At 42.1% G+C, this 15,275-nt stretch overlaps 1 protein-coding gene across 1 annotated transcript; it reads left to right on the top strand.

Moving 5' to 3' along the window:
- Positions 1-7,105: 7,105 nt before the first annotated feature.
- LOC137436883 (uncharacterized) lies at positions 7,106-13,814 on the top strand. The gene is made up of 2 exons (XM_068131088.2): positions 7,106-7,313; positions 12,174-13,814. The coding sequence occupies exon 2, from the start codon at positions 12,727-12,729 to the stop codon at positions 13,516-13,518; it is 792 nt and encodes a 263-aa protein (XP_067987189.2). The 5' UTR covers positions 7,106-7,313; positions 12,174-12,726; the 3' UTR covers positions 13,519-13,814.
- The last annotated feature ends 1,461 nt before the right edge of the window (positions 13,815-15,275 follow it).

Consider the following 15,275-nt stretch of genomic DNA (forward strand, 5'->3'; position numbering starts at 1 on the left):
TACTGCCCCAGTTTGTGGATCAAGTTGTTGTAATGTAGTCTCTGCCATCGCTGTATCAAACTGAAGAATCCTGCTGTAACTAACAATGTGACCAGCATTGTGGAATAGGTTGACAAGTTTCTTTGATCGCGTTGCTTGATGCAAAGTAAGACCTAAACCAACATGCTTAGGTGGGGCTTTCTTGTCCCCACAAACGCCATAAACCATGTCTTGCCCAATGTTAAGGACTCTTGCCTTCTTGATTGCATCGACTTCGTTGCTGTCATGATCATTAAAATCCTGATCAATATGATTCTGGCCACCAAGTAAGATATTAACAAACATATTTACAGATGGAGGGATACTAGCTACTTCAGCTTTTTCAGTTACATTTGCACCCTTGAAGGCTGGGTGTGACAATATATCACTTCGAAGTTTCAGTGCTACATGAACTAGACCTAAACTCATCATCATCTGGTTTGAAAATAGGAATAGTTTATTGGACAGGATCATTTACTGTCTCTGACATAGGTACATGATAGAATATTGTTGGAACTAAGAGGGTTTGTCTCTCGGATGGTATTGCATTGCGCATGACTACAAATTCATAACTGTTACTAACAAACCTCACCAAAGTATCTTTGAAAGTTGTAATCCTGCTAAGAAACGACAATGGTATTTCGCAGTTTGCCTCGCTGGAAAGATCTTTGTATCTTTCAAGCACAGAGGAAAGTTCAAGAACATGACCTTTCACGGCAGAATGTTTCAGTTCTTGATAGAGCCAAATTAGGGCCAAGTCAGTCGATTTGTTATCACTTTTGGCTCTATCAGCAACTCTATAGAATTTATTCAGGCAGTTTGAATGATAACATCCTTCAGCTGCAACCAAGTCATTTGTATCTGCAATGCGTACAAATACCTCATGAACATATTTTGCATTATTATATATGTTTGAACTCATATTCATAGTAGATACGTTACTCGTTGTCTTCTTGCTTTTCGGGTCTTGACAGAAAATGCATAACTTCCAGTCCATTTTGTTACAACAGCTGCGCAAGTATCGTTCTGGTCTACCTTCATCAGTAGGCCGACTGTTCATTACACGATGTTCATTGGATAGTTTAGCATTAGTATTGTTCTTATGTGTGTACTTTGAGTAACACACTCTGTGCCACTTGAGTTGTGGCGCAGGTTCCGAATTTTCTGCGAAGAGCGATGTCAGCCTGTCAACGGCAGCCCTGTGGTCATCATTCCGTAGCTTCTTCCTCATCTCCGTTGCTTCTTTTACGGTAGTTAAGCCCCGTTCGGTCTGGTTAAACGGCTCATCTTCAGCTCGACCACTCAGCTGACATATGATACACAGCTCAAAGGATACCTCTCTCTGGCGCTTCAGGCTTATAACTGGTTCCATAGTAATTCACCTTTGGAGAAAAAAAGAAGAAGCCAGAATTTAGAAGCCAGAAAAACCATTTCACGAGTGCATTGACATATCAAAAGTGGGAGGGGTTAAGCCCATATGGTAATGCATGAAAAGTCCAACCGTTACGGAGATATTCTCTTCAGAAGCAAACATTTCTTACACATTTTCCATTAAATTCAAATCTTTGACATACGATATATGGCTTAATATGATAGATACTCGATAAATTTTTTCGCCACTGTATTGGATATTAAAAATAAAATAATTTCTGTGAAAACTTGAATTTTGCACTTGACCTTTGACCTTAATTAATGACCTAATTAGGCAATTTTTGGAAACACAAACAAGATATTCATATTCAGCACGAAAATCCCTTTCAGAAAAACCTATTTGTTTGCTTTTCCTCAAAAATGCCGCATGCAGCTTAAATAAGCACATTTTTGAATTTCTTGCCTCGACTACGAAGCGAAGCGAAGCGGGCGTATAATAATATTTCGGGTGATAACACAGAGATGGCCGAGAGTTATACACTGCTATCACTTTTTTTTCATATCTAGGGACATATATCTTGCTAAAAATCACAATGAGCCTTACTCCATCTGCATGGTACCGACCAACCCCCTTGGCTCAGCCTATTGGCGATAGCAGATCTTTCTGGATGATTACACTCAAAGGCCTTGTGGTGTTCATTAATGCGCTGGCCTACGGTTCTTCCAGTCTCACCTATGCATTCTCCACCACAGTCACATGGAATGGTGTATACCACACCTGTGCAATCATTCTTTAGTCTTTTGTCTTTGACCTTGGTCAGTGCACGTCTCAAGGTGTATATAGGTTGGTAGTTAACCCTCACCCCGACCGGTCTCAAATATATATATATATATATTTTTTCTCTCGCTTGTCAACTTGGTCTACCTTGTGTAAACGTCTCGCCAGCTGAAAAACCACAATCTGGTCAAACACTTGGAACATGTCTGTCAATCCTGACAAATCTCTCTCCCTCACTCTCCAAAAGGACCATCTAGTAAAACCTCCCATCTACTTTCTCAACAATCCTCTTGAGGAAGTTCAGTCCCTCAAACTCTTGGGTCTCTCTCTATGAGCCATGATCTTTCTTGGGCAAATCACATTTCAAAAGTTGGCCTCCAAAGCCAGTCACCGAGTGGGCATCCTCCATCATACAAAGCCCTTCCTTGGCACACTTGAACTCCTATCCACCTACAAGGCCTTCATCCGCAGCTTGATGGAATACTTCTACCCTGTGGGCTAGCTCCTCTGCCTCACATATTGCTTATTTGACGTCATGGAAACCAAAGCGTTCGAGATTATTGGAATGCTGAGTTTATGTGCCTATCACTTCGCCATCGCATTCAGGTCATTGATCTCAGTCTTCTACCGTCTCCTTTCTGGCCTTGGACCCCCTGCTCTGTCTGTGCCATGACCCCCGCCCCCTTTTCTGCAGGGCACACACAGTCCACCATCAACCCCCTTCTGGAGAAACTACCTACTACTCAACTCCACTCATTTGTTCCCCTTTTTCCCACCTGTGGAATCAACTTCCACATCCACTTCAATCTCATTCCTCTGCCCAGGTCTTAAAGACAGCTGATCACCACAATCTCAGGTCGCCCCCAACCCAAAACCATATTTTCTACCCTCATTAAACCCTCCCCTCCCACCACTCCACCCCAAACCAGCCCAATCCCTCCTCCTTCCATATTTCTATTTTTCCCTTCTATATCCATATTGTCCACCTTTTGCATCCTCTCCTGCCCCCCCCCCCCCCACATTCCTCCCCACACCCATTGTTTACCTTTCCCTGTCTTGACCTTCAGCCCCGCTGTTGGTGTGCCTTTCCTCCCCCCGCCCCCTTTCTCTGTTGTTCCTTTTGTCCTGGTGTGTCCTAATCCATTAAACGTACTAGTTTAGTACAAGTTCTTCCAAGAGCATAGACTAAGTATACAAAAAAAAAAGTGCATTTTCTGGGATTTGGCTCCTGGACTATAATGATCCAACAATATCCTTAACTAACTGACCTCCTGGTTTTGCCCTTGTTGAGAATATCAACAGGATCATAGTATATCTGAGAGCTTTGTGTGGCCGCAGGCCTAGCTCGATGCACTGGAAAATTCAAAATGGAAACGAGGACCCTTCCTAATTTATAATCTCATTGCTAATCATGTGTCATCCATGACATCATCCAAAGGAAAAATCTAGCCAGTCACATTGGGACGGTTGTACCTTTAGCCAAGACCTCTCACCTATAGGGCAAAATGGAGAAGATTGTCATGGGGACCGCGAGGCTAACCCCTTGCAGGGAAAATGGCCTTAAACTGCCTGTTGTTGTTGTTGTTGTTGTTGTTGTTGTTGTTGTTGTCTCACCTGTTGGTTTGAACGATGGAGCTGTAGCCAAGACCTCTCACCTGTTGCTTACGGTCGTTTTGCAACTGTGAATACAAATACTGTATAAAGATTCGTCCACCAGTTTAGAGAAGACATTTTTCCACTCAGGTCGGCAGGTGAATGCCACCACAACGCCAGCACGATTTACCTGTTGGAGAACCAGACGATCCACAGCTATGCTTTGGCAAAGAAGAGCTCACCCTTGAACTGAAGTGTTGTTTTGAGCAGATCGGTGAAATTGAGGTTTACTGGACTTTTCGGCTGACGAGTTCAGTTTTTAACCTAAAATTAACTTGACAGGGAGTTCCACTTCCTGCTGGTGAAGACACGTAGCCTCTTAGACGAGATGGATTTAAGGGAAAAGGCCATTAATAAGCTTATCGGTGCATTTCTGGGGAAAAGTTGGGAACCTCACTTTTTAACATAATTAGGGTATGCTGAATTCGATTAATTAATTAGGGTAGGGGAGAGTGGGGTAAGCTGAGCCTAAGGGTAAGTTGAGCCACCCCATGTTTCTTAGAAAGTGAAATATTTGAAGGTGTGAGAGCGCCATCTATACTTTCATAGCAACAGTCTTTCTTCCTGAGTACACATGCAGAGGAATATGAAGCAGGGGTAAGTAAGATCTAATGAAATTTGTATTTTTTTCAGAATTTCCCAAACTTTGAGTTATGGTGTTTTGAGGGTGATAATGATAACAATAGAACTAATGGAAGCTTAATGAATTGTTTATGTAGTAATGTGAACATGAATGGTGTAGATTATTTACCTGAGAGTATGAATTGTAAATTGAATCAATACGTGAAATGAGCATGTTTATATTCAAAGTGGCGCCCGTGGGGTAAGATGATCAATTGGGTCGGGTCAAGTTGAGCCATGGCTCATCTTACCCCATGAACATGTGTGCAAGATAAAGTTACTGCTTTATACGCAAGTTGGAGTTGAAAACTGTAGTTCTTGTAACACTGATACTTGTGTATAGATCTAAATCCTATTCCTAAGAATGATTCATGTAAATATTTTTGCATTAATCACAGGTAAATGGAAAAATGCCTTGGGACTATAAAAGGAAGACAGCACGTGGTTGTTCTTCATAATTATTTGAAATACAAACCAGTTCATCAGCATATCTGACTGATAAATCTTGACGATTACATATGTATGAACATTCAGCCAAAGTTTACTGATAATTAATGTGTCTTACCAATAATCAGAACACAATACATGTATAATTATTTCAGTTCAAACTGTTAAATTTCATTAGATCAATTACATCATGTTACTTTGTAATAGACACGAGGTGCTTCTTACATGTGCGTAAATTTCACACAAGGGAAAGGAGCATTTATCAAGTTTCAATTATTGAACTGAAAAATCTGATCTGAAAAACGTGAACATTTACAGGAAACTACTTTGTCTTGTTTTGCATTGTTAAAGCTATAAGCAACAGCTTTTGCGTGATTGTTAAAAAAATGTGTATTCATTAATACTTCATGCATTCCCAGTTTCAATGGGTTTTCTCAGTGTTTTATCAATAATAAGCTTTTCCAGTGGATCTGGACTTAAACTTTGTCTCAAACTTGTTTTATTGCTGTTCTGTCCTGTATTGAGCCGGTGAATTTGATGGGCCACAAAATGTTTCATGCTGTTTTTTTCTTGTGGCTCAACTTACCCACTGGCTCAAGTTACCCCGAACCCATGATCAACTTGCCCCATCATTGGGGCAAAATGAGCCATTAGACAACTTTTTTTGGAAGGCCTCTGCTAATTAATTACATGAAAATGAAATGGTAACATGTGTATGAGGGAAGAAGCAAGTATTTACACCATCATAATCACTATGGCTCTGATGCACAGCACTTTATGTTTGATGTCCAGAAGGGCATTACTGAAAAATGGCTCATCTTACCCCACTCTCCCCTATGCTGAATTCGGTTAATGCTGAAATCATTAACCCGATTAACCCATGAGCAATGCTCCAAACTCGTCACCAATTGTGAGGTATATGTGGGATTACGGGGTGAAAGACAACACTCGAGTAGGAGCTCCACGTTCATTCCACCCGGGTCACACGCACACACCTGCGCCTCACGGAAACTTCACAGAACTTGTCGCTGACTAGATTTTAGAATTCTGGAAGTGGCTCAAAAGTTGTAAAAGAAGAAAACCAGAACGGCGCTCCTCCAGGCTGAACAGCTTACGTTTTGCATCTCACTGATAGGCCAGAGCTGGATCCGGACCTGAACCAAAATCGAATCGGCTTGTTCTCGTCACCGACCCAACTCATCCACCAAGTTTAGTCATAACCCGTCCATAACTTTTTAAAATATTTTATTAAATATTTTTGAAAAATTTGAAATACCGACTTCTTTCCTGGAAGTCCTAGCAGTGTCCACGTGTTTTATACCTCACTCACACCCCCCCCCCCTCCTTCCCATGCCTCGCCCCCCAAGCCCTCTCCCTCCCACAGATCTTCCGTTGTCCCTGTTCTCTACTGTTGTACCTGTGTGCTTCCCTCTCTCTCCCCATCTTGTCTCCCGCTCCCTTTATTATGTTTTATGTCTGTTTTTTTTTGTGATTAATGTTAGCACGAGCATGTTTATACGAGCCTCGATCTTGTATACAAAAAAAAAATGTTATATATTGCTTTTCGCCCGATCTCTCAATGGTTAAGAATCACTGAAATATTAAATAATTGTTATATGCTAATCCATGTTCTGATCTTCACCAAAATCGAATCGATTCTTCCTTGTCACACACACAACGTGTCCACCAAGTTTCATCCAAATCCGTCCTTAACTTTTGGAGATATCCTGCTATGTATCGGTTTTAGCCCGATCACTCGATGGTGACGAATCTCTTAAAAAAATTATCTGATCTGGATCTGGATTCGGATCTTTAGAAAAATCAAATCATTTGGTCATTGTCACATACCCAAACTTTCGTCCGAATCCGTCCACAACTTTTTGAGATATCCAGTTCACAAACAAGCAGACAAACAGGTGAAAACCTAACCTCCATGCATGTTCGGTGGCGGAGGTAACAAACCCACAGGTAATGCCCATATTTTTTATCATCAATTTTAAACGATCACATCAGCATGGATATAACTGAAGTTGCCCAACAGTTTTGAAGGTATTCCTATCCCCAACTCCTCCCTACCTTCACTCCTTCAACATGGACACATTTACCAAAGTATCCCACTTTGGAACCTTTGACTGTTGAAGAACTGGGAGGGTTTTGAGGTCGGATCACTTTCTGAGCAACAAATACAGTTCGGTGCAAAGTAGGATGGCACTGGGCACACTGGATATCGTAATACTGTAGTGGATGCTGCTTTACTTGGGTAGTGCTGACAGGCAGAAAGTGATTCAGGTTGCGGAAATGTAAATGAGGCTGGGGTGGTGGGGGCAATGCAGGGTCGCCGACACGAGATCCGCTTGTGCGTGTATTACTGTGGAGGGATTGCAGGGGGACCAGGTTCGTGTTAAACAAATCAGGATGATTCGAGGTAAGCAAGCAGACTTTACACCTTTAACGTAGTGCTCGCATTGACAGGTTTGAGTTATAAAGCTTTTCACTTTGATTCTCCCTCTCATCTGAAGTATGGGAATACCAGAATAACATAGCAGTGTTAACTGTGGTGGAACAGATTGTTGACCTTTACTCGAGCTCAGTTAACTTGACACACCGTCCACAGTCATATGAGCATGTTCGGTTCGTTCGAGCTGATTATGGAGTCGGGATCAGTTAGGTTCATTGATTTTATAGATTTCAGAGAAAGATTTTCCGAGCCACTTCATGTACCTTGTCAATCATGTTTAGACGGACAACTACACTTCATTGGGCCACCATTGCTTTGCATTAAACAAGATCTTCGGGGGTCGGGTGGTTTCGCGGAACAAGCATGTTTGCATTTGGGGTGGAGATGTTTTTCGTAATTGCGATGAGATTTAGGAGTTGTGCCAATGTGATGCTTCTCAACAATGTTGTACTGTGAAATGGATAGCGTGAAAAGTTTGAATGAAATGTCTCAATAGTTTTATGAATGACAAATGTTGCTCATGTACAGTGTACAATGCCTTCAGATGTTGCTCAAGTATTCACACCCCTTGACTTTTTTCACACTTTGTTGTGTTACAGCCTGAATTTAAAATGGATTGAATTGAGATTTTTTTTGTTACTGATCTACAAATAATACCCCTTAATGTCAGTGGAATTTTTTTTTTTAGAAATGTTTACAAAATAAGTAAAAATGAAAAGGTGAAATGTCTTGAGTCAATACGTTTCAACCGCTTTGCTATGACGATCCAAATTTAGCTCAGGTGCATCCAATTTCCTTTGGTCATCCTTAAGATGTCTCCACAACTTCGAGTCCACCTGTGACCAATTCAATTGATTGGACATGATTTAGAAAGAAACACACCTTTCTATACAAGGTTACATCGTTGACCGAGCATGTCAGAGCCTAAACTCGACCATAAAGTTCAAGGAACTGTCGGTAGAACTCCGAGATAGAAATGTGAGGAGGCATATGTATGGGGAATGGTATAAAAAACATAGTGTTAAAGTGTTAAAAGTTCCCAAGTGTACAATGAGCTCCATCGTTAGGAAATGGAAAGAATATGGAACGACCCAGACTCTTCCTAGAGCTGGCCGTCTGACCAAACTGAGCAACCGGGCAAGAAGGACCTTGGTCAAGGAGGTGACCAAGAACCCAATGACCTCTCTGACAGAACTACAGAGTTCCTTGTCTGAGATGGGAGAACCTGCCAGAAGGACAACAGCCTCTGCAGCACTTCACAAATCTAGGCTTTATGGGAGAGTGGCCAAATGAAAGCCACTCCTGAGAAAAGGACTATGACAGCACACCTGGAGTTGGCAAAAAGTCATGTGGAAAACCGAGAGCATGAGTCAAAAATGTGTGTGGTCTGATGAGACGAAAGTTTAACTTTTTGGCCTGAATGCAAAGCACGACATGTGGCGGAAACCGAGCACAGCTAATCACCCATCTAACACCATCTCTACCATGAAGCATAGTGGTGGCAACATCATGCTATGGGGATGCTTTTCAGTGGCAGAGACTGGGAGGTTTGTAAGGATAGAGGGAACAATGACTGGAGCCAAAGAATGAATGGAAACAATGAATGGAGCCAAATATCGGAAAATCCTTGAGGAGAACCAGCTTCAGAATACAAAATTCCTTTGACTGTGGCGAAGATTTATGTTCCAACAGGACAATAACCCAAAAAATACAGCCAAAGCAACCCTGGAATGACTCCAGAACAAGAATATGAAAGTCCTTGAGTGGCCCAGCCAAACCCCAGACTTGAACCTCATTGAGAATCTGTGGAAATTCTTGAAGATTTATGTTCACTGATGTTCTTCATCCAACTTGATAGAGCTTGAGCAAATATGCAAGGAAGAATGGGAGAACCTCCCCAAATTCAGATGTGCAAAGTTGATACAGACTTGCACAAGAGGACTCGAAGCTGTAATCACTGCCAAAGGCTCATCTATGAGGTATTGACTCAGGGGGTTGAATACTTATGTAAATTAGACATTTCGGTATTTCATTTATAATTATTTTGTTAAAACTTCCCATAAAAAATTTCAGTTTGACATTATGGGGTATTATGTGTAGATCGGTGACAAAACTCTCAACATATATATATATATATATATATATATATATATATATATATATATATATATATATATATATATATATATATACTGAAACGCAAAAGAAACTTACCACCTTTGAAACCTTTAAATATCAACAATAACACTGCGTGTAGTAAATGTGTGAACTTATTTGTGGACAATAGTGTCCTCACTGTCAGACAAAACGGTCACGGATGGTCACTTGAACCTTCAATGGTCACTTCATAGCACAGCTGTTGAACAGCCATTTTGACTGTCAGTGATTAGCCAAGGGGTACGGGAAGATTTTAATGAGCTGCACGTGATGTCTTGATATTGGCTTTAAAAAGGCCAGTGCAAAATGGGCATTTCAATCAACATGCCACGATTGTCAAGGGATCAACGGCAGCGTGCCCTGGGCATGCTGCAAGGCGGACTGAGCTACCGTGAGGTGGCACGTCGCCTTGGCTGTTCACACCAGACGATATCGGCCCTGGTAGACAGAGACACCCTCCACAACTCTGCAGATGACAGACCTCGATCAGGGAGGCCAAGAGTCACCACTGCAAGGCAGGACAGGCAGATGGTCTGAAGTCACCTGCGGGATCGATTCCGTCCAGCATCCCGCACTGCAGCAGAAACTCCGGGGCATGCAAACCCACGGATCTCCAATGATACTGCACGAAGATGACTGCATGACTATGGTCTGACTGCCAGAAGACCATACAGAGGCCCCGTGATGACGGCTGCCCATCGCCGCAACCGACAGAGATGGTGCCAGCAGCATCAGCTTTGGACCTTGGCGCAGTGGAACGAGGTCGCTTTCAGCGATGAGTCAAGGTTCTGTGTGGACAGTCCTGATGGGCGTGAGCGTGTCTGGAGAAGAACTGGCGAGCGATATGCCGATTGTTGCGTGCGTCAAGCCAACAGGTGGGGTGGCCCAAGTGTGATGGTGTGTGCCGCCATATCAGGCCGGTACAGGACGCCACTGGTGGTTGTGGATGGGAATCTTAACGCCCAGCGGTATGTGGATAACATCCTGCGACCTCATCTGCTGCCATTCCTGCTAGACCACCCAGAACCGAGAACCTTTCAGCATGACAACGCTCGTCCCCCATGCTGCTCGCTTTACCACTGCATTTCTCCAAGGCGAGAACATCAACACCATGCAGTGGCCTGCGCTCTCCCCTGACCTGAATCCCATAGAGCACATGTGGGATGAGTTTGGGAGACACGTAGTTGGCAGGGCCAGGACACGGGCAGAGCTGCTTCAGACATTGAGGACTGAGTGGGACAGAATCCAGCAGCAATCCATCCAAAGACTGGTAGGCAGTATAAGCCGACGATGCACTGCCTGTATCCAAAACAATGGTGGCCACACATGCTATTGAAAGGGGACTGACATTGCACCCTGTGCTGTTCTGTACTGTAGAACAAACTGATGAGATGGTGTATCTTGGTCAAAAACTTGACATGTCATCAATAAAATGCCAATGTTTCAATTAGCAATTGTTGGTTTGTTTTATTTGGAAATGTTACAATTTTATTACATTTCAAACAAGTGGTAAGTTTCTTGCATGACTGCAATAGTCATGCAGTCGTCTTCGTGCAGTATCATTGGAGATCCGTGGGTTTGCACGCCCCGGAGTTTCTGCCGCAGTGCGGGATGCTGAACGGAATCGATCCCGCAGGTGACTTCAGACCATCTGCCTGTCCTGCCTTGCAGTGGTGACTCTTGGCCTCCCTGATCGAGGTCTGTCATCTGCAGAGTTGTGGAGGGTGTCTCTGTCCACCAGGGCCGATATCGTCTGGTGTGAACAGCCAAGGTGACGTGCCACCTCACGGTAGCTCAGTCCGCCTTGCAGCATGCCCAGGGCACGCTGCCGTTGATCCCTTGACAATCGTGGCATGTTGATTGAAATGCCCATTTTGCACTGGCCTTTTAAAAGCCAATATCAAGACATCACGTGCAGCTCATTAAAATCATCCCGTACCCCTTGGCTAATCACTGACAGTCAAAAATCAACAGCTATGCTATGAAGTGACCATTGAAGGTTCAAGTGACCATCCGTGACCGTTTTGTCTGACAGTGAGGACACTATTGTCCACAAATAAGTTCACACATTTACTACACGCAGTGTTATTGTTGATATTTAAAGGTTTCAAAGGTGGTAAGTTTCTTTTGCGTTTCAGTATATATATATATATATATATATTAGGGTGGGCTTCAAAAAATCAAAATGCAGATTTTCTCCGGGACATGGTCTATTTTTGTTCCTTTTGGTGTCAAAGGAAACCACACCAAATTTGAATGGAATCCAATAATATGTAGGGGTGCCACATCAGTGATGAATTTTCCCTCATGCAAAAATAGGAATTCCCATTTTTTGGGCTGTATATACACAAAATAAATACATAATTATATATATACATTAAATATAATATTAAAAATAAATATATCGTAAATATACATTAAATAATAAATATACATAAATACACATTATACATTATATATATACAATATATTATGCATACAGTTTTGAGACTTCCTATGATCACTATCTGGGCAATTTTCATGCATGTTTTGTACAGGTTCCCGTCAGGGGTACGCTTTTTTAGTGTGTAATATGTAGGCCTAACTTATTGACTGTGGCTCTTTTGTAGAGAGTGACCCTGTGGAGTAAGAATTAACAGGATTTTACCCACATTCTTGCTTATTTTGCAGATATGGCATGTGCTAGTACCAGTGTTTCATTGAAAACTCGGGCTCAGGATAATGTGTATCTCATTGGGTCCACTTCTGGAGATGCCATCAAAGGTGCCAAGCTCCCGACTGTGCATCAATCTCTTGTCCTGTTTTTCCATCACCTGAAGAAGGAGAATCGCACTGCCTGGGAGAGTGCACCCCTCACCATTGAAGAGGTTGTGAAGTTCTGGGAAAAAGCTCACCTACCTACAACGACGAAGCAGCACTGTATCCATCGTTTGGAGAGGCTATATGAAGAATGGAGGAGCCTCCAAAAAGGTGCAAAGCGGGGTGGTGTGACCCAAGAGAAAAAGGAAGCATCCTTCAAGGCCTCCTTGGAGAAGACGTTTGATCTTAGGCATGCAGATTCGGAGGCCATAATCACCAACCCCGAGGACAGGAAGTTTCTTCACGATCAATTCTCAGAGAGGAAGGCTTCAATGGGATCTGTAGACACTGTGTTGGAAGCAAAAACGTTCTTGTGTGTTTGAAAGATCAGCAGCCACGAGATGATTATCGTGAACTCCTAGAAATGACTGTCATCTACATGGGAGGAATCCCACCTCGTGGAATCCGGATCATGGCTCGAGGAGCAATGCACAGAGCCAGATGGATGGCAAAAGCACTATATTCACTGCAGGTGTTCATGTTTCGGTCAGAGTTCCACTTGACACTTCGAGAGGCGAGAGAACTCCGAGCCTTCAACATTTTTGTCTGCCTTGTGTATGTACAGGCTTGGTTTCGGGCTCCACAAGCTATTGAGGCTCCCCTGAATGACATTAACCTCTTCAAGAAGTTGGAAAAGTTTGAACAAATCAATCAGAAGATGGCTCAGGCAGCCTTGAAGGCACTTGGCCGCCACACGTGGTACATGAGCCCAGTACTAGTGGCATTTGCATTCTTTGACACCAGAATTGACAAAGAAAGCAAGATCAATATGATTGAAGCATTGAAAAATGACGGTGAAAACCCCTCTCCAAAGAGACCAGCTATCAAACGAGGAACCGCCCTGTCAATCGCTGGCCTCATAACAAAACACACCAAGCATTTCTTCAGCATCCTAGGGACCCCAACTGATTGGATGGCTAAGGATCCTGGTTCATGGGAGCAAGAAACCAGCTTTCAGGAAGCAAAGAAAGCCACCAGTGGCTTAGTCGTGGTGAACGACAGGGCAGAAAGGGGTGTCGCATTGATACAAGACTACAATAAGCTCCTTACAAAGGATGAAGAGCAAAAGCAAGCTCTGCTCCAAGTTGTTGCTGCTCACAGGAAGATGTACCCCGATGCCAAGAAGGCAACAGTGGTGAAACAGGCCCAGAAATAGGAGTTACATTTCTCATTATATTTGGGCTTTTTAATATTATGTGATATGGTGTCTCTTCATTTTATGAACTGAACATTTGGATTGTTATCATTGAATTTGAGTTTTCATAGCAATATAGTGCTATTTGTGCAGCTATTGTAACTTGTGTTTGCTAGAATACAAAGAAAGTGAGTGGAGGGTGGATTTTCATAAAACAAACTTCTGATTTTGCTTTCGATCCAAATATAGAAAAGTTTTGTAGACACCTTTAGTTTGAAGGCTGATGTGGCACCCCTAAATAAAATCAGATTGCTTTCATATTTGGTGTCTTTTCATTTTGGAACAAAAGGAACAACATAAAGCCATGTCCCAGTAAATATTTTTTAAAAATTATTTTGAGCACCACCCTAATATATAAATATATATATATATATATATATATATATATATATATATATATATATATATATATATATATATATATATATATATATATATATATATATATATATATATATATATACACTAGCTTGGATCGGCTCGCTACGCTTGCCTAACCATGCGTCGTTACAGAGAACGGGCTTGTTTTAACTGAGGATAATGACTGTACCTGAGTTGCTGTGTTGTCATGATTTACACCAATCATAATACAAACAATTCTTTTGCACAAATTTATTTGTAGTGTTTGTGATATTACATTTTAATGAGAAATTTATGTTGAAGATTTAGGTTGAAAAAAACAATCTAAAAAAAGAACTCCTCAGCACAAACATTCAGGAGGGGAAGGTGCAGACTGGAAGTTCGGGACGATAAACAACTCACCACCACATAATTTTAAAAACCTCACCACCACATAATTTAAAACACCTCACCACCATGTAATTCAAAACACCTCACCACCAGGTAATTCAAAACACCTCACCACCACGTAATTCAAAACACCTCACAGCCATGTAATTCAAAATACCTCACCACCACATAATTCAAAACACCTCACCACCACGTAATTCAAAATACCTCACCCCCACGTAATTCAAAACACCTCACCAGCAAATAATTCAAAACACCTCACCACCACATAATTCAAAACACCTCACAGCCATGTAATTCAAAATACCTCACCACCACATAATTCAAAACACCTCACCACCACATAATTCAAAACACCTCACAGCCATGAAATTCAAAACACCTCACCACCACGTAATTCAAAACACCTCACAGCCATGTAATTCAAAATACCTCACCCCCACGTAATTCAAAACACCTCACCACCACGTAATCAAAACACCTCACAGCCATGTAATTCAAAACACCTCACCCCCACGTAATTCAAAACACCTCACCCCCACGTAATTCAAAACAGCTCACCACCACGTAATTCAAAACACCTCACCACCACGTAATTCAAAACACCTCACCACCACGTAATTCAAAACACCTCACCACCATGTAATTCAAAACACCTCACCACCACGTAATCAAAACACCTCACAGCCATGTAATTCAAAATACCTTACCCCCACGTAAATCAAAACAACTCACCACCACGTAATTCAAAACAGCTCACCACCACGTAATTCAAAACACCTCACAGCCATGTAATTCAAAACACCTCACCAGCAAATAATTCAAAACACCTCACCACCAGGTAATTCAAAACACCTCACAGCCATGTAATTCAAAATACCTCACCACCACATAATTCAAAACACCTCACCAGCAAATAATTCAAAACACCTCACCACCACGTAATTCAAAACACCTCACAGCCATGT

This window comes from Myxine glutinosa, chromosome 11 (assembly GCF_964187855.1).
Source record: "Myxine glutinosa chromosome 11, kmMyxGlut1.1, whole genome shotgun sequence".
Classification (NCBI taxonomy): domain Eukaryota; kingdom Metazoa; phylum Chordata; class Myxini; order Myxiniformes; family Myxinidae; genus Myxine; species Myxine glutinosa.

What these genes read in the sequence shown, in the direction of transcription:
- LOC137436883 (XM_068131088.2), top strand. Translation starts at nt 12,727, where the DNA reads ATGACTGTCATCTACATGGGAGGAATCCCACCTCGTGGAATCCGGATC.